The 19,626-nt window shown below is 43.1% G+C and overlaps 1 protein-coding gene across 7 annotated transcripts in view; it reads right to left on the bottom strand.

The window, feature by feature from the left end:
- NFASC (neurofascin) overlaps positions 1 to 19,626 on the bottom strand; it is a 733,849-nt gene that overhangs the window by 69,122 nt on the left and 645,101 nt on the right. Inside the window, exons 29-31 of one of the 7 annotated variants that reach the window (XM_069238522.1) lie at positions 13,522 to 13,724; positions 3,479 to 3,595; positions 1,392 to 1,541 (exon numbers count right to left, since the gene is read on the bottom strand). The exons of the other annotated variants lie outside the window; for them this stretch is intronic. Of the exons in view, the coding sequence (XP_069094623.1) occupies positions 1,392 to 1,541; positions 3,479 to 3,595; positions 13,522 to 13,724 (470 nt within the window). The remainder of the gene's footprint in view (positions 1 to 1,391; positions 1,542 to 3,478; positions 3,596 to 13,521; positions 13,725 to 19,626) is intronic. 7 annotated transcript variants of the gene reach the window in all.

The raw sequence follows: 19,626 nt of genomic DNA, 5'->3' as shown, positions 1-19,626 counted from the left end.
TGCTCTGGTCATATCCTATCCCTCCTTAAGATTCTTTCTTGACAGAGTCATACTTAAATTGGTTCCTAAGTTAATCCTGAAAGGTCCATTCATGTTTTCATTTATCCCAGGAGATCATTCTCCCAGTTTTGCAGTCGGACAGTTTCCCAGATTCCCTCTTCCTTAGACGATAGAAGGGCCTTATCCATGTACTTAAATTGTACCTAATAATTCGTATTGGTTAATACATTGTATGGTTTGGCAAACAAGGACAAAAAAATAACATCTGATAAGATAAGTAAATGAGTTTGCCAAGCGATTTCCTCTACCAGTAGAGCAGTGTCAGCTTTATGGGCCGAGGTGCTCCCTTGTGAGAGATATGTAGGGCTATTACTTAGCATCTCACCACACTTTTGTAAAACACTATAGATTGGATCAAGAATATTCAACTGGATGTAATTTTGTTTTTACTGTATCAAAGTTGGCAATTAAGTATCTGTCGGCACAATTTTTAAATAGTTTGGTAAATCCTCACAGAGTAAGGATTCAAATACTTACAGGTAATCTTCATTACCCCCTATTCATAGTCGTCTTTATCCCAATCTACATCACTCCCTCCAGCAGTGCATCTCCAATTGGAAGGCCTTCTTATATATGAGAGGAGGTGTGTGAGTAAAGGAAATAAATGCAATACGACAGTAGCTCGAATCTCTGATCTCGTGGCATGATAAAATCTTGGTATGAGGGGCCGTCGACTCACAGAGAAAGGACTGGGACAAGCAGGACTAAGAATTGGGGTAATAAAGACTATTGGTAAGTAATTGAACCATTCCTGTGACTTGGTTTGTGCCTTGAAGCAACACGCTGGCTTCGAATGGTGATGAATGTACAAACTCATAATAAAACAAGAGATTTAGAGCTTGATTTAGATATTGGCGGATGGGTTACTCCATTACAATGGTGACGGATATCCCGTCCACCGAAATCTAAATGCCATTATTTCCTATGGGATTTAGATTTCAGCGGATGGGATATCCGTCGCTATTGTGGTGAAGTAACCCATCAGCCAATATATAAATCAGGCCCTAAATCCCTACAATGATCTTTTTTTCATTTTTATGAGGTTATTCTAGATCCATATTAAAGATGAAATTACAAAATGAAAACAAGCACAGACTTGTCCCTTCTCGATACAAAGCACTGAAAATAAAATAAAACTAAAAATGGAAAAAAGGCTTTCTTAGATGGCACTGAGCCCTCACTATGTAATAAACAAAGGGAATTAATAAAAACCAGGGCTGTTGTGGTGAATGCCTGAGATAGGGTACATGTGCAGCATAATTTGCCCCTTCACTTGAAGCTGGTAGTGGAACGACATTAGGTGTGCGGCCCGGCAGGGGGAGCCGTCTCACCTGAGCTGGTCACAAACATGATGGTATGGCTGCTGATATTATAATCCCTGGCATACACTCGCAGCGTGTAGGTCATTCCAGGTGTCAGGTCCACCAGCTGCACCGAGGGGGCCTGAGCCTTCACAGGAACTGCTCTCACTGTATTGTTACCTGTGAGGAAAAAAGGTAATGTCAGAAATCCACCAAGCAGTGGGGTGGGTGGATGTTAAAGGTCTACCGTTGCTGATGAGATTGAGAAGAGAATGAGAATGAGCACAGCCTTAGAAGGCATGCACCATGCAATATGTGGCTACTGGTGCCCCTTATCCGACCTTCCTTGGCACACATAGGCTCTCTCAAAACTCCCTTCTCAAAGGTTGAACATGGACGGTAGTTAAACATGCTGTAAAAAGACACAGGCAGCACTGTCAAAGCATTAGAGCCCCATGCAGTAATGCAGGCCCCAACGTGGCTTTTCACGTGAAGTGGTCACTCTTAGCATTAACTGCCTCTAATTCCTGTAGTCACACAGCAATTAGAACATTCTTTCTGTATTCTTTCCGTTTTGTGTGCGGGGGTGTGACATATGGAATCTGAACAGCAAGCTGCTAAAGTGACTCATTTCACAAGTCAGCCCATCAGAAGTCCTTTGACTGGCAGGTTGCTCATTCTAAATTGCCTGCAATGGTGGCCTCTCCAGTCTTCGGATTTGAAAAGCTGTCAGCTAGGTGGTTGTTATAGATAGATGAAATAGATAATCTACTGGAACTTGCTCCATTCTCACCCCTTTTTTTATTTTTAGAACGGAGTATGTGTTTTTTCGGGTGTATATCTTTACAGACTCAGCATTTAACGTGAGGAAAAGTTCCATCGTAGCTTTGCAAGTGAATCTCAAAGGAGCAGTAAATTGTCCAAGAGGGCCAAAAATCCTAAATGTGTATAGACTGGATGGTAAATGCTAATAACTCAGAAAAATGGGTTTGTGCATTAGGTACTCACAGGAGACAAATTATCAATCAGCTTTACATGGCACAGAAATCCAGATCTGTATGTGGCAGCTGGTCTCACTGCAGGACCATGGACTTGTAGGGAAAAGAGTAAAATTTCTATGTTACATGCATGAAGCGTGATAATGTTATGACCAGTTGTGACTGTGAAAACTAAATGGCAATGCTTTAAAAACTGAGCCACGGCCGATGATTTCAAAATCTTCAGTCTGTGTGGAATTCTGAGCGGCTAGATGTCAAATATTTAATTTATGCCCAATCTGTATCCTATGTAGATAAAATTCATAAACAATATAAACAAAGGTATTTATTTCCCTGCTCAGAATAGCCCAAAAAGCTGCACAGAATTCAAAACGTATTGCCCTTACTGCCAACATGCCCCCATTCCCTAGAAAGGCATGCAGCGACTAAGGTGATGGTAGTGCAGGTGCATCACGTGGCAGGCACTGTTTTTCTCTAGATGAGACCTAGACTCAGGGTGGTGTGTGGTAAACGATGGGTCCCAGGTACTGTCACATGAGGGCCCATAATGAACAGTCTGGTGGCGGACATGTTTGGTGTGCCGTCTGACACATAGAGTAGCCACTTCTCTTGGCACTTCTTCCTGTCTCACACCTTCTGCATGCAGGAACCATCGATACCTCATGCAGCTGTTTGAGCGCACACACCTTGGCTGATGGCAACATCATACAGAGAAAGGCAACACCTGCTTTTAATGGAGATGTAGATGAAAAGCTCACCAGTGATCACTTTTACAAGCTGGTGAGTTGTTGGTTTTGAATGACAATGGCTTAGCCACGAAAAATACAATTATGTTCTAAAACTTCAAAGATGTAATTGTGCCAACTCTCAGCTCCGGACCTCAGGAGTTCTCTTAATTGCCTGAGTGTAGATGACTGCTCTCACGTCTAAACATAGCCACAAAATAAGCAAATGTGGGAAAAGTGGACTAGGCATGTGTGCAGTCAGCTGCTAGATCTGGAATTTGGTCCCTACTCATGGCGCTGGAGATGGACAGCTATTCTGGGGTCCTGGAAGTTGGCATAATTCCACCTCTTCATTCCACGTTCGGTGCCATGCCCATGCACGCCTGATGCTTACTGTTGGTATACTCAACCACAAACTCCGTCCCAGGCTCGAAATTGTGCATCCATGTGACGTTTGCCCAATTCCCGTTGTGTACTGCTGTGACGTTCCAGAGGGAGCGGCCGAAGCTGGCTGAACAAGTCAAAACAAAGTTAAGTCGGGGCACGTGGAACACTTTCAATAACAATAATTAATTTGTGGTGGGAAATGGCTTTCTGACTGCACCTTCATCCAGGCACTTCCGCCCCAAATGACTGCTGCAGTTCGTCTTAGTAAATGAACTACTATTTCATTCAATGGCGACAGTAAAAACGTTGCTCCCCACTGCTTGTACACATTCTGATAGGAAATATGTATGTGTTGAGACATAACTTTACTGCCTTTTCCTTTACATTTTACACATTAAAAAAATACAGTGTTTTTCTTAAAATGTCTTAATCTTCTGCCTAATTCACCAGTCTACTTATGCTATTTTAACATTTTTGTAAGAAGTATTCTACTCTGGCCCGTCCTTATTTTTAAATCTGTCTTCAGCCTTTAAAATATGACATAGTTGCAAGGCACTCGAAACACAGTGTTCACGTGTATTGCAGAAGTAAAGGTGCAAAATTAAAGGTGAATCTCATACTTTCGGGCAAAACGTCTATACTCCCTTTCATTTTTCAGCCTTGCAGCTGTAATTTTTCAATTACCAGTAACTCCATTATTTTAAGTACTTTCTTCCTGTACTGGTCTTTATTTCATGAGGCATGCGTGCCTCCAAAAGACAGGTTTTACAAGCTGAAAACTTCAAAAAACAAATATCACAAGTCCCACCAACGTATCGCTGGATTATAACTGGAATACCTTACCCCCTGTAGATCCTATAATAAAACGTCACTGTAACCAATGAGCCTGGAACCAAACTTTCGGAGTAAGGCATGTAATGATCAGAACAAGGATCAAAGGGAACAGAATAAATGAATTACTAGACTTTTCTTCAAATTTTTAGGTAGAAAGTGTTTTCAACAGGGTGATCTTGACTGAGAATACATCTAGAATCCCAAAAAGTTTGTTAGGAGATTGAGGCTTTTCCTTTGTACGGTCAGGTAAATTATGGGTCTTATATTTAAACGGTAGTCACCATGTATCCAGCTGTTCTCCAAACAAGTTTGAGTGGATTCTTCAAAAATGCTGACTTCACTGATACATCAGGCTAGCAGTCCGTCATTCACATATGGTGCCTAGCCAGAAAGGATACTCCAGAATCTAAAGATGATACTGTGACAGTATCACAAGATATGTCAGAAAGAATTCTGGCTTGCAGCTCCAAATGTAATAGTAATAATTCAGAACAATCTACTGCTTACATGGTGCCAGCGAGGCATTCAAAGTTTTTGACAAGAGATTGAGTTGTAAATGCTGCATATGTCACCACTCTGAGTGGTAAGTTGCTACTAGCAATTGGTTTCTTTATTGTTGTTGGACCTGACATTCTGGCATGGTTTTCCCCAACTTTTTGCCTTCACTCATACTGTTTTTGCTGATGTTTTTGCAGGCTTTGGACTCTGCACACTCTCCCTAAAACATGGTAATATTGGCTTACACTCAACTGCAAATGTATTTTACTTGTAAGTCCCTAGTAAAGTGGTACTATATTTACCCAGGGCCTGTAAATTAAATGCTACTTGTGGGCCTGCAGCACAAATTGTGCCACCCACTTAAGTAGCTCTTTAAACATGGTTCAGGCCTTTCATCATAGCCTTTCTGTGCAGTTTTAAACTGCCATTTCGACCTATCAAAGTAAACCTTTTGCCAGGCCCAAACTTTCCTTTTGAATACATATGTGACCCCAAGGCAGGCCCTAAACAATCAATAGGACAGGGTGCAGTGTATTTAAAAAATTGAAAATGTACATTTAAGTTTCACATGTCCTGGGAGTGAAACACTCTTATATTTGTTTTTCACTATTGCAAGGCATACCTCTCCCATAGGATTACATTGGATTACCTTACTACATTCAATGGGGATAACTTTCAATAGGGAGCAGGTAGGAATCTCAAGTTTGGTGTCTGAGGAATTTTAATTCAAAGCCCTCTTTAATGGTGAAGTCAGATCTTACAAGTCACAATTCTGAAAATGCCACTTTTAGAAAGTTGGCATTTTCTGTCTTAACCATTTGGAGCCTGCAGCCTGTTTCCTAGGTCACACGATTAGGTGTAGCTGGCAGTTGGTCTTTGTGTACTGCTCCCAGACAATGAGACAAAGGGGGAATAGGTGTTGGAGGGATGGCCCATTTCTTGATAGGGGGCGAAGCTGTCACCTACTACACCTACCACACTTACACATCACAAAGGCTCTGCCTTAGCACACTCACAAAAGATTTGATACTAGTTGTTTGTGCCCCCGGACAATCTGGGGCCACGGCAGGTAGGCAGGAAATTCTGTAAATCTCTGGAAGTCTCCAGAACCTTCTCATACTTCAAACCTGGCACCAGGTATAAATATCAGACCCTCAGGCTCAACCCTTCGGTACTTCTCTGGGCCAGCAGGAGGACTGCAGGGCTGCTCTGCTGCAATAAGGACTGCTACTGTGCTGCCTCAGTGAAAAGGACAGACCTGCACCTTGATTTCAGACTATCAGACTGACTCCAAATAAAAAGCCTCCAACCACCTTAAACCCATCTGGACTTTGCATGATGTGTGTCTTTGCATTCAAGCTGTGCCACCGCAGTGCTAGATCCTTGGAAGTGGGCCTCAAGGTGCCCTGCCAACCCAGCTGTGGTCCAAGCAGAACCAACGCAGCTGGACACATTGGCTCACAGCTCCGCATTTGGAACTGTCACTATGCAATGCATCCATGATGCAGGACTCCGCAGCTCTTTGGAGCTGCCGTTGTGTGACACCTCCTCAGCGCAGGAACTCACATTGCAGCCATGCAGCTCCACACCACTGCCGCTGTGCGATGCATCCGCAACGCATCTCACAATGCAGCCCGCAGCTCCCTGGAATTGCTGCTGTGTGACCCATCTTCGACACAAGGCCTCGCAATGCAACCCATTGGAACCTAAAATGGTCCCTGTGTGTGGAACATGCTCCACCGCAGTCGGTCTGAACTGGTGACTTTGTCCTGGTACGGGGTGCCCAGATAACATCAGTTGATGCTTTATGTTTCAAAGCACTGTTTTCATTTAAATCTTTAAAACCGCGTATCTCCTGTTCTATTGATTGGATTTACTCCATTCTTCTAAATTGGTCAGGGATTATTCCCTTTTCACATTATCACTGTTTGAATTTCAGTAAAATACTTTACACATTGCCTCTAAAATAAGCTGACTGCTTTTGTGCCAAGCTACCAGAGGGTTAAGCACATGTTAATTTGGGGTTGCTTGTGATTTCACTCTGGGAGGAACTGTGGTTGCTGCTTGAGTAGGGTTTTTAAACCCCTCAATCAGTAACACATTTTTCTACAACTGTGCCCTCTATCTGTTTGTTTACTGGGCAGGGGAGGCTGCAGTTTTTGGATTCAGTGAGATAGGACCAATCAGACTATCAGGAAGTGGAACAATTTTGATGCCATGTGTGACAACATCCTCTGCATTCTCCAACAAATACATTCTTTGCAAGAAATGTTTCTGTGTTCTAGGTCTTTCCACACTCTGCAAAAAAGTCCTTGATTTGGTTATGCAGAGGCAAATATAAATGTTAAGGTCTGTCACACCCTGTGAATCTTACAGATGAGGAATTTCTGTTAAATCCATATTTTCTCTGACACGGTCCAGCACCTGGCTGATTTTGTTTCCCTCCAAATTAACTTGCCACAGCTCGAAGTACAAGGTTCTTGGTTTGAAGAAAAGAACGAAGAGTCATCATCCAGTCACCTTTATGAAGGACTGTGATACAGTCTCTTCTCATTTGGTCTTACAGCAACCAGAGCATTGGATACTGCCTCCTCAAGGTCAGAAATGAATAAGAGTGCCTGGAAACACCGCTGCTGTCTCTCCCTCTCCCTTGGGACAGAAGGCTTCATTTTGAAGTGCGTCTGCCCTAGGTGGCATTTACACAAATGAATAAAACCAAACGACAATACCTTATAAAGAACTGTCAGGTGTTTCTCTGCCCAAAGAAAAAAAACAGCTTAAAAATAGACCAATCTAAAGAGAGCCCCACCCCTTTTTACCAGTATCCAAAAAGAACCATCTCAAGCTTTCCTCCATGTATTCTCTCTTTTTTAAATTAGAAAGCAAACCATATTAAAAAAAAGCAATGCATGACCCCACTACATGGAGCGTGGTTGGATCTCATATATTCCTCCAACGTTCTTAACGGATGTTGACTACAACGTCTAAAGTACATAGTCTCTCTCCATAACACACCCAGTCTGAAGCGTGCATGAATCTTCTGCAAGCTAAAAACCTATCGCAGGTGAGTGTCCCTTTCATGATGCAACCCAACATGCTATGAGCAGAACTCCTCCCGCTGACAAAAGCACAGCCCGATGAACAAAGGTGTTTATGATTGAAATTAAAAGTTCTTCTACTGGGCCCAAGCGCAGCTGAGTCTGCAGGAGAAAAAAACAAGTTACTTACCTGTACACTGCGGTTCTCCAGTACTGATATCTTTCATAGATTCACATGCTTGAATCTTCCCCGTTGTCATGTTGTGAGCCTCCGGTATTTAGAAAATAAGCAGTACTATGCCAGTACATTACAAAACACTGAGAAATCAATCGACATTGTTAACCAGTTCAAATAGAACCAAACTTCAGCCAATCTGAGAACAAACCATGGACTACTCTTCCTGGCACGGCCACCATACCTCAGATTTCAAGCACAAGTTTATCAAATATTAGTTCAATGAGGTATAAGAGTAGGGAGCCGAAAAGGGGAGGTGGGCCAGTCTCATGTGAATCTACGAAAGATATCAATACTGGAGAACCAGAGTATACAGGCAAGTAACTTTTTTCCTCCATTATTGTGTCTTTCATTATTCACATGCTTGAATCAGAATAGCTAGCGGTTAGTAAGTATTAAAAAAAAGGAGAGGGTTAGGCGAAAAGACTCTTCAAAGGAGGACAAAGTACATAAGACATGAACCACTGGATACCATAGACCCAATAGATGACATAGTTGTGATATTAAAAATAACTATACATCTTGTAAACATACAGTAAATAAATAAATAAATAAGGGGAAAAAAGAAGTTGTAACTTAAACAGATGATGTAAAACTGACTGTCCAAACGCGGCATCAGCTTTCCATGCTGAATCCAAACAATAATGGTTGGTGAACGTATGTGTATTCAACCACGTTGCTGCTCAACAAATGTCTGAAAGTGATACTCCTGCAAACAAAGCAGTGGATGCAGCCATCTTACTGGTTGAATGTGCAGCGATTTCTGAAGACAGTGGTCTTCCTGCTTTGATGTGGCAATATCTAAAAGTAGATAGAATGACAGGTTAATTCAAGTGAAAAGAGGTCAGAACTTTTAATATAAACTTGGAATTAGTTCTGAATGATACTTTATTTTCTCTGAATTGCAGAAAAGGCTCTGTGACTGTAAAAGCCTATATTTCATGGACTCCTCTGGATGATGTAATTGCCAATAAGAGTGAAGTCTTCCTGGATGCAAACTTTAAATCTTTTCCATTTTGCTGCATAAGATTTATTTGTTGAACCAGCTCGTGATTGTTCTAGTATGGCTTTGCATTCAAGTGGAATATAGAGAGAGGTGCCATGATGACAAATTGAGTGAGGTCAGTTGAGGGTGCAGCACTTGACGTTGGTCATCGAAATCAGGGTGTCCATGGACAAACTAGATGGGAGGACACACCGAGAGGAGGAGGAATGCTGTGTACCAATACTGTCTCAGCCATGCAGGGGCTATGATAATGAGATGGCCTGGTTTTGATTTCATCTTGCGTATTACTCTGGAATTAGAGGGAAAGGATGGAAGGCATAAGCAAACATTCCTGTCCACTGTATGTAAAAAGCAAGACCCTTTCTGAGGGAATCTGCTTGCATGTTTTTGCATTTTCTGTTGAGTCGCAAAGGGGTCAAGATTCGGAGCACCCCATATGCTGAAGACTTAAAACAATGGATTTTGATTCAGATCCTATTCGTGACACAAACTGGTTGTTCTGCTTAGCGAATTAGCCCATTCGTTCTCTATGCCCGGGATGTGCTCTATTTGTAGAGAAATGACATGAACCAATAACCACTTCCAAATCTGCATGAGACTCTTTGATTATGTTCCTCTCTGTTTGGCGAGACAGAACATGACGGTGGTGTTGTCCACCCTCACCAGAACAGAGGTATTGCGAATACTGGGCAGGAATGCTTGGAGGCCCAAGAACACTGCTTTCAGTTCCAGCAGATTGATGTGCATATGTGATTCCTGGGGCGACTATTTTCTGTGAATTTCACCACTGAATCCGGACGAGGATGCCCTATCAGACGAGCCAGGGAAGAGTCTGGTGCCTTATATTTCTTGCCTAGCCGGGGAATGACAGTCACGACAAATGTTGGATTTCTCATAAGCTTAAGGCCTTCTTCCCAAATATAATTAATAATCGGAATTGATCTGACAGACTTCTTGGCTGAGTCCTTAAAATCATATTGGAAAGATTCTGTCTGTTTCGCTGGGAGGGGCAGATCAAACCTCTTAGAGGCACGCTCCAGCAACTCATGAAAGCCGCCTATGTCCTCTGGAGAATTTGCTGGTGAAGGAGCAGGTGATGACAATGAAGGGGCAATATAATCATCCCATTCCCGACCCACTGTAGTAGGGTCTCCAAGTAACTCTCATTCCTCTGGTTACTCATCCAGGTCGCTATTGATGTAATTATCCCAGATTGTGATGGGAAGGAACACTGTTCTGCCTTCCTGTTGACGAACAGGCACTGGGCTTTTGAGCAAAGGAGCGATGGCTGGAGCTTCTGAACGGGTTGAAGTGGCAGGAGCTGGCGCGTTAGCTTCTAGAAATATTCTGTAACAGTCCTTAATCATGAGTCTCAAGTCAGTGAATAAAGAGATGAGCACTGAAATAGTATCTTGCCCAGTTACTCTTCATAGAACTCTTCATCCAAATATTGTCCCTGAAAGGAGTAATATTGTGGAGACACAGCTGCTGCCATTACGATAAAGAATATTCTCCTTCTAGATAAGTAGAAGTATCCCTTTTAGGATCATCACCGTCCTCATTAGAATCTTGGCACTTTACTTTTAGCTGTGAAGGACTGTATGCTGGACCAAAGAGTCCTTCAACTCCTGATTCTTCTATATCTAGTAAATGTGCAGGAGGCAGCGGAGAGATATTAGTTAGGGATGTTGAGTTGGGTTTGAAAAGCAGAGATGACTGCTCTGCTGAAAGTGTTACTTTTTTCTGTGTTGTCTCCGGGCTCGTCAATGATGCTGTCGACGAGGAAGAAGACTTCTTTGAGGAAAGATCCACTGATGAAAGCCTTAACAACAGAGATTTGAAAGTTGTCGTCGATGGGATGGTTGTCGACGAGGCTGTTGACACAGGTACCGTCGACGTGGTTGGAGTGAGCATCATCACCATCATCACTGGAAGTGATCGGGAACGTGCCGTACCAATCTGATTTTCAACAACAATGATTTTTCCTGCGGAGTGACAGGCAAAGAAGAAGAGGTGGAAGGCCTCTTGTGAGAAAAAACTGAGGATTCCTTTTAAGAGGTACTGGATTCAGATGGTTTTTCAGCACACTATGATCCTCCACACCTGAGGTGCAGCCCTTAGTTTTGAGTTTGCGCTCAGGTGGAGAGCAACTTGGATCGTCAGCCTCCTCAGAGCCAGATTCCAAAGTGGACTTTTTCTTTTGGAGCCATAACAGCAGTCTGGCCTCCCAGTCCTTGAGCGTTTTGGCAGGAAAGGTTCTGCAGTATGTGTATTCCTTAAGCTTATGCTCTGGATACAGGCAATATAGACACCCTTTATGAGGGTCCTCTGAAAAAAGCCTAGGTTTTCCCCAACACTTGCATGTTTTAAATAATATTTTCTTAGAGCCTTCTGGAATTGTGATAAAATACGGAATGTAATAGTACCTTAGAGCAGAAGCAGTCCAAAGTATTCCTCTGAGAGATAAAAAAAGAAAAAGTCAAAAGTTGACAATACTGGAAACAAACCGAGCAGAGCTCAGGGAGACTCCCTCACACACGACATGCGGTTAGAAATCTATGGTATGGTGGCCCTGTAGGGAAGAGTGGTTCAAAGTCTGTTCTCTGACTGTCTGAAGTTTGGGCCTATTTGAATAATGTGAACAATGTCAATTGCTTAAAAATGGCAATTGCTTTCTCTGTGTTTTGTAATTAACTGGCATAGTACTGATTATTTTCTAAATACCAGAGGCTCCCGCCATGACGACGGAGAAGATTCAAGCATGTAACTCTATGAAAGATACAATACTGGAGAAAGAGAAAACCCAAGCAAAGCAGAGGCCGAGGAAGAAAGTAAAAACCCATTTAGCAAGTGCTCTGCACCTGGTTGAGAATGCCACCTAGAGAACACAACAGATAAGATGTCTGGGTAGGCTGCAATTTGTTTGTGGTATCTGTGTAATTATTTGGTTTTCTAGCATTTCAGCTTGCAAATCCGGTCAATCTGAGCCACACATGCCTTGTAATTTAATAGATAGAACAAAGAAGTGGACGAAGAGGTAATGTATCTATAGACTGCGTTTCTTTTTCTTCACTGATATCATTTCACGTTTTAAAAGTGAAAGACAATTTACAGAAGAAAGCCAGCACGAGTAAGAAAGGGCCAGAATATAAACATTCCTCTGTTTTTTTTCTGACTCAAATGTATTACTGTGGAAAATACAAAAGATTTAACAAAAAAACAGAAAACTGGGATCAACGGACTGCTAATAGAGCAAAGAATACATGAAAAATGTTAAAATACAGGGAGAAAGCAAAAACTGCCTGGCTGTCAAAAGGGTTAATGAAATTGAAGATTATCAATACCAGGAGGCAAAATAAAACTAAGAATCAACTATACCACAAGTGGAGAAACAAAAGTGAATATTTGTAATGTTAACAGCCGGATGAACGAAAGTAATGATAAGCAATGTACAGAGGTGAAAAAAAAATAATCAGCTACGCCAAGAGACGAAATTTGCAATGTCAGAAGCTTGGTTACATCAAGCTAAGGATGAGCAATATGCACAACGGTGTGAATAAAAGCAGAGGTCAGCAACGCCATGGGGTAACGGGGGAATAACTAAAACAGTCAGAAAGGCTGAGAGGAACCAATGAAAGTATGGATGGATCAGCAATACCACCATCCCGGTTTCACTGCTTTTGGTTAGGCATTTCATAATTTCACACATGCTCTGCTAGAAGGAGACAAGAGTAGAAGGCTTTGATTGAAATAGTGCAATGATACCATGGGTAAAATATGTGCTAAAACTAGTCTTTTTACACCATTTACAAGTGATTCACTGCTGTCTTGCAGCGTGACCTAGGACTCCCACACAGCCCTATTACTTCCTTAACAACTTGCAATACCTAAAAGAGTGGAGGAGGTTTAAGTGAAGGATTAAGCAGGTGCTTAGTGTTCCCACAAGTGCTGTACACACTAGTCGTATAGGGCAGGGCAGAATGAGTTGTGTGACACACTCTCCTCCTACTGCCTTCAATTACTCATACTACAACAGCTCCCAACATCTGTGCGAACCTCTGATGTGTGGGGGCTGGAATTATGACTTACGCAGAGTGTACCTCACCAGTTAATTATAAAGTGTAATACAACTTGAACCTGCACAATTTACCACAGGTACATTTTGACAGGTCAAAACCTGTGAAAATGCCTAGTAAATACTGGTCCTTCTGTATTTTGGTGTAGAAAGCACCAAAATCCACATGGAATGCCCAGTTTGCAAGAGCTAAACTTATAATAGGCGATAATTATCACCCTTGATACATTTCCTGTGTATTGGATTTCAACAGGCACAATAACTATCCACGCCTATTGGACGGTACTCATAATTAGGACCCAAGGCTGGGTATAGGTGGAGCAAGGACTGAAGAAGACTTAAAACTAGACACAAAATGAAGTACCAAAATGATGGATCTCTGTAATAGCAGAGAGAGGGCCGCTGGTGGTGGTGGTAAGAGCAGTAGTGGTAGTGGGAGCACTGGTAGTCGTGGGAGCACTGGTAGTTGTGGGAGCACTGGTAGTCGTGGGAGCGCTGGTTGTCGTGGGAGCGCTGGTGGTAGTGGGAGTGCTGGTTGTAGAGGGAGCGCTGGTTGTAGTGGGTGCGCTGGTTGTAGTGACAGCGCTGGTACTGGTTGTAGGTTGAGCAGTAGACGTAGGCACCCAGATCACAACTGGGAGGAAAACAAAACAACCATATTAATTAGAATAGGTTCACCTTTGCACAAAACCAGCAGATGCTATCTTGAAATTTTCACACACTGCAGAAAGGCCATCTTGAAAGGCGTATCAGGTGTAAAGTCTATCTTATAACCTGGACGGGCGTACAAAAATAATTTTGAAACATCCAGACTAGAAGAAATATCTGTATTCATCCCAATTTTTTCTCCCACTTTATTGCATCTTTCATTACAGCAGCCATATGGTATTATCATTTCTGACAGACAGCTGAGCACAGGATGCAAAGAAAGATGATACAAATGAGATGTGCAAGAGGTCTTGCTAATGATACAGCGGCTCCCAGTTGCCCTTATCACAGATGCCAAGACGCCTGGTCCTGGTTTCACGAACTGGTGCTGTTTATGTAGCCAAAATCTCCTCACTGATGGCATACTGGTTTAGAAAGTAGCTGAGGAGAGCTTTTTCCGCAATTAATACATTTCAATTTGAAGCTCCCGTTTCTCTTTTATTCATTACAGTTTAATGAATGGCATTTCATAATTCCATTTTGCTACCTTTTGGTTTGATAAATAAAACGCCTCAAAACTAACACTAGTACTCCAGCATGGGCTAGCTTCATAAACAATGAGTAGTTTCGCCGAATTATGGAAACCTACAACATTATAAGTGATTATATATTAAAAAAACGTATGCTTATCTCCTATTTGTTTTGCACATGTAGAGTTCGCTATTCCGTTCATTAAAAAAAAATAAGTCAGAATTAGACAAACAATTAAAGTGCAGAGGAATGCTGCAAAAGTTTTTGTTTTCCAGGGCAGAATAGAAACGATGCAAATTCATGTAGATAAAAACGGATCCCTACAACTTTAATGTAGACAGCAGCTCCACTGTCTCAGAGTGCCTCACGCTGACAATAAGTGCCATAGTTAATTTGATGGAATAGCAGGAAGTATCATTTGATATCAAGAGAAAGGGCTTTTGATTAGTAATGCACTAAAGAGCTACACTATAGAGAAGTAGTACTACACATAAACAACATTTCCTTCTCTGTCGTACAAACTTTGGTGACAATACTAAATCCTAAACAGAATTACAAACTCATCTCTGTATTATGAAGAGGACTATCAATGGGACTGGATAAGATGCACCCATTCGGGTACCTGTATTAAATTCAAACCCAGACAATCTTTTTACTGCTCATACAGATTCATCTATGTGAGGCTGGTTTGGGGATATCAGAAATGAAAACATATCAAAACTGAAGTCACAACTTTCCCTAAAGGGGAATGAGTTCTTGGTTACCCAGCTAGAGTATTGTGAGCTTTCCATTAGCATCGTATCAGTCAAGAGACTGTCTACATCACAATAGACTGTTTAGAGATGGCCACCCAGCATGAATGGTCGTATAACTTTCAAATAATTATTCTCATTATGTTTTTCTAATATGCAACCTTAAAGCCTTTTCACATCCAAGGCTTGACCTGGCAACATGCAAGTTATACAACAAAACACGGCCCCTCTGGAATTTGGTAGCACTGATTTTTTTTTCTGGAACTAATAAGTGGGAATCAAGTGCACTACTGCTTCTCTGGCGAGTGCTGGGGAAACGTGACGGTGGAGCAGCTACAATGCACTTGGGATCACTTTGTTCTTGGAATTTTTCAACACAGTGACTGCTGGAATTAGTTGTGTGTGGGAAATGTGTACGAATATTTTCATGATCAGCTGATGATTAGGACATTGTCTTTCATTCCTGGTTATAGGTAATCAAACATATGGACTGTTTGCTGTAAGTAAATATGTATTTGGGTTTGGAGCAACAATGTCATCAACCTTATCCCCCCCTTCATTAGTTCGGTTGTACACGTGCACAAGAAAGAAACTGGTTGTGAACTGTGGGTAAAAGGACTGAAGACAAGGTGCACCACTCAGTTTCAGAAGAGTGGTAAGACATGTTGATTTCTTTGAAGATCAGGTGCTGTGACTCTGGAGTGGTCCCATATGTGCCCCACATCCTGGCAAGGATTTGTCAAGCACAATGTTTACAATGGTAACAGTTGATGAAATGGACCTTCTACCATCATGTTCTTTGAAGAGCACCACAGAGTGGTACTGTAAGGTTGCCAATGTGCAATTTGGTCTGTCCTCCCAAGCCCCAGAGCATTTGCCATAATATTCCTCGGGGCTCTGCTGCAGATACTTTATGTAAAGATATACATTTGGAATTAAAAAAACTGGATGATGCCACTGAGTGCGGGGATGGGGGTAACGTCTTGCCATACAAGATGAAAAGTGGATTATTCAACATTTTGTTTGGGATAGAAAACTGTCTTGTCTACTTTTTTGGGGGGTTAGTGGTGTCTGTTAGATTATAGATGCATCACTTGCACCAGAATCAATGTGTGCTTGGCAAGGATTATCTGGAGCCTCAGAACTGGAAGGAAGAATGTTGTTATAGGGAGGAAGAATTACCAAGCTACTGGAAATATGCAGGTTTGATTAGTCAGCCACATGAGAATAGAGGACAATTATATTTTTCTTGAGATGTGCTAAACCCACCACGTATTCAGAGAGCACCAAATTTACTCTGAATAGGGGGGCCTTCAAATAGGTACGATGTCAGTCAGTTAAACATATCGAATTCAATAACTGGGGTAGGGGAAAGATCTAGTAAAGAGCGAACATCCTCAATTTTTCTCTATTTAATTTTTTTTAAATTTTATGTTAAAAATGGGTTGGCATTTGTGCTTAAGAGCCTTTGTTCAAACAAACAGCGGAAACATTAAATACAATTTCCTTTATGGTATAACAGAATGCGCTCCACTCCACACACTACTACTACAATATGAAGTGGTCTTGTTCTTGCAACTGATAGCAATGATAACACTAATACGTTTGGTGAACTTGCAAAAGCATCAAGATATGACAAATTGTAAAATGTTCCTCTTCCAATTCTAGTCTGTGATTTTTCTTCACTCTATGAGTATTTGTGATGCGCCACCTACCAGAGTGAAAGACAAGTGAAACGGAAGAATAGCCCGACTCATTTGTATTAACAGGTGGCCTCTCTTCCCCTTACTTTTGATTGCCGTCTGAGATGAAATGGCTAAATGTGTTGCTGTTGCCAAAAGTGATGCCTAGCAGTAAAAGTGATGACCCCATTTATTGTCACCTTTCAATGAAATAACATGATCTGTAGTGGAGGGCCACCCCCTAACATGGTTTCCTCTAGATTCAGCACCAAACCTGCTTTTAGGCATTTCCCACATTTTCTCTCTGCCTGATCCCTTTAGTGTTCTAAAGAGTCCGCCTATATATTCTGGCATTGAGGACTGTTGGAAATGGCCCTTTTTGCAGGGTTATCCCCAAACTTTTTGCCTTGTTCCTCCTATTTTTTTAGGTCTGTTTTTTTCTGGTTTATTGTCTCTGCGCACTTTACCACTGCTAATCAGTGCTAAAGTGCAAGTGCTCCCTATAGAAATTGTGCTGTTGACTGGTTTATCCATGATTGGCATATTTGAATTACTGGTAAGTGTGAGAAAGTAGCCTCTTTCTAGCCTTGTTACCCCCACTTTGGGCCTGTTTGTGAGTGTATGTCAGGGTGTTTTCACTGTCTCACTGGTATCCTGCTTGCCAGGGCCCAGTGCTCATAGTGAAAACCCTATGTTTTCAGTATGTTTGTTATGTGTCACTGGGACCCTGCTAGTCAGGACCCCAGTGCTCATAAGTTTGTGACCTATAGGTATGTGTTCCCTGTGTGATGCCTAACTGTCTCACTGAGGCTCTGCTAACCAGAACCTCAGTGGTTATGCTCTCTCTTTACAAATTGTCACTAACAGGCTAGTGACCAATTTTACCAATTTACATTGGCTTACTGGAACACCCTTATAATTCCCCAGTATATGGTACTGAGGTACCCAGGGTATTGGGGTTCCAGGAGATCCCTATGGGCTGCAGCATTTCTTTTGCCACCCATAGGGAGCTCTGACAATTCTTACACAGGCCTGCCACTGCAGCCTGAGTGAAATAACGTCCACGTTATTTCACAGCCATTTTACACTGCACTTAAGTAACTTATAAGTCACCTATATGTCTAACCTTTACCTGGTAAAGGTTGGGTGCTAAGTTACTTAGTGTGTGGGCACCCTGGCACTAGCCAAGGTGCCCCCACATTGTTCAGGGCCAATTCCCCGGACTTTGTGAGTGCGGGGACACCATTACACGCGTGCACTACATATAGGTCACTACCTATATGTAGCTTCACAATGGTAACTCCGAATATGGCCATGTAACATGTCTAAGATCATGGAATTGCCCCCTCTATACCATCCTGGCATAGTTGGCACAATCCCATGATCCCAGTGGTCTGTAGCACAGACCCTGGTACTGCCAAACTGCTTTTTCAGGGGTTTCAATGCAGCTGCTGCTGCTGCCAACCCCTCAGACAGGCTTCTGCCCTCCTGGGGTCCAGCCAGGCCTGGCCCAGGATGGCAGAACAAAGGACTTCCTCTGAGAGAGGGTGTTACACCCTCTCCCTTTGGAAAATGGTGTGAAGGCAGAGGAGGAGTAGCCTCCCCCAGCCTCTGGAAACGCTTTCATGGGCACACATGGTGCCCATTTCTACATAAGCCAGTCTACACCGGTTCAGGGGCCCCTTAGCCCTGCTCTGGCGCGAAACTGGACAAAGGGAAGGGGAGTGACCACTCCCCTGACCTGTACCTCCCCTGGGAGGTGCCCAGAGCTCCTCCAGTGTGCTCCAGACCTCTGCCATCTTGGAAACAGAGGTGCTGCTGGCACACTGGACTGCTCTGAGTGGCCAGTGCCATCAGGTGACGTCAGAGACTCCTTCTGATAGGCTCCTTCAGGTGTTGCTAGCCTATCCTCTCTCCTAGGTAGCCAAACCCTCTTTTCTGGCTATTTAGGGTCTCTGTCTCTTGGGATTCCTTAGATAACGAATGCAAGAGCTCATCCGAGTTCCTCTGCATCTCTCTCTTCACCTTCTGCCAAGGAATCGACTGCTGACCGCGCTGGAAGCCTGCAAAACTGCAACATAGTAGCGAAGACGACTACTGCAACTCTGTAACGCTGATCCTGACGCCTTCTCGACTTTTTTCCTGGTGGTGCATGCTGTGGGGGTAGTCTGCCTCCTCTCTGCACTAGAAGCTCAGAAGAAATCTCCCGTGGGTCGACGGAATCGTCCCCCTGCAACCGCAGGCACCAAAGAACTGCATCACCAGTGCCTTGGGTCTCCTCTCAGCACGACGAGCGAGGTCCCTTGAATCCAGCAACTCTGTCCAAGTGACTCCCACAGTCCAGTGACTCTTCAGTCCAAGTTTGGTGGAGGTAAGTCCTTGCCTCCCCACGCCAGACTGCATTGCTGGGAACCGTGACTTTTGCAGCTACTCCGGCCTCCGTGCACTTCCGGCGGAAATCCTTTGTGCACAGTCCAGCCTGGGTCCACGGCACTCTAACCTGCATTGCACGACCTTCTAAGTTGTTCTCCGGCGACGTGGCACTCCTTTGTGCGACTTCGGGTGAGCACCGTTTCACGCATCCTCGTAGTGCCTGTTTCTGGCACTTCTGCGGGTGCTGCCTGCTGCTGAGAGGGCTCCTTGTCTTGCTCGATGCCCCCTCTGTCCCCAGATGCAATTGGCGACATCCTGGTCCCTTCTGGGCCACAGCAGCATCCAAAAACACTAACCGCACGATTTGCAGCTAGCAAGGCTTGTTGGCAGTCTTTCGGTGGGAAAACACTTCTGCACGACTCTCCACGGCGTGAGGGATCCGTCCTCCAAAGGGGAAGTCTCTAGCCCTTGTCGTTCCAACAG

Source organism: Pleurodeles waltl, chromosome 6, assembly GCF_031143425.1.
Source record: "Pleurodeles waltl isolate 20211129_DDA chromosome 6, aPleWal1.hap1.20221129, whole genome shotgun sequence".
NCBI lineage: Eukaryota > Metazoa > Chordata > Amphibia > Caudata > Salamandridae > Pleurodeles > Pleurodeles waltl.
This window is presented reverse-complemented; position numbering and strand designations above follow the sequence as displayed.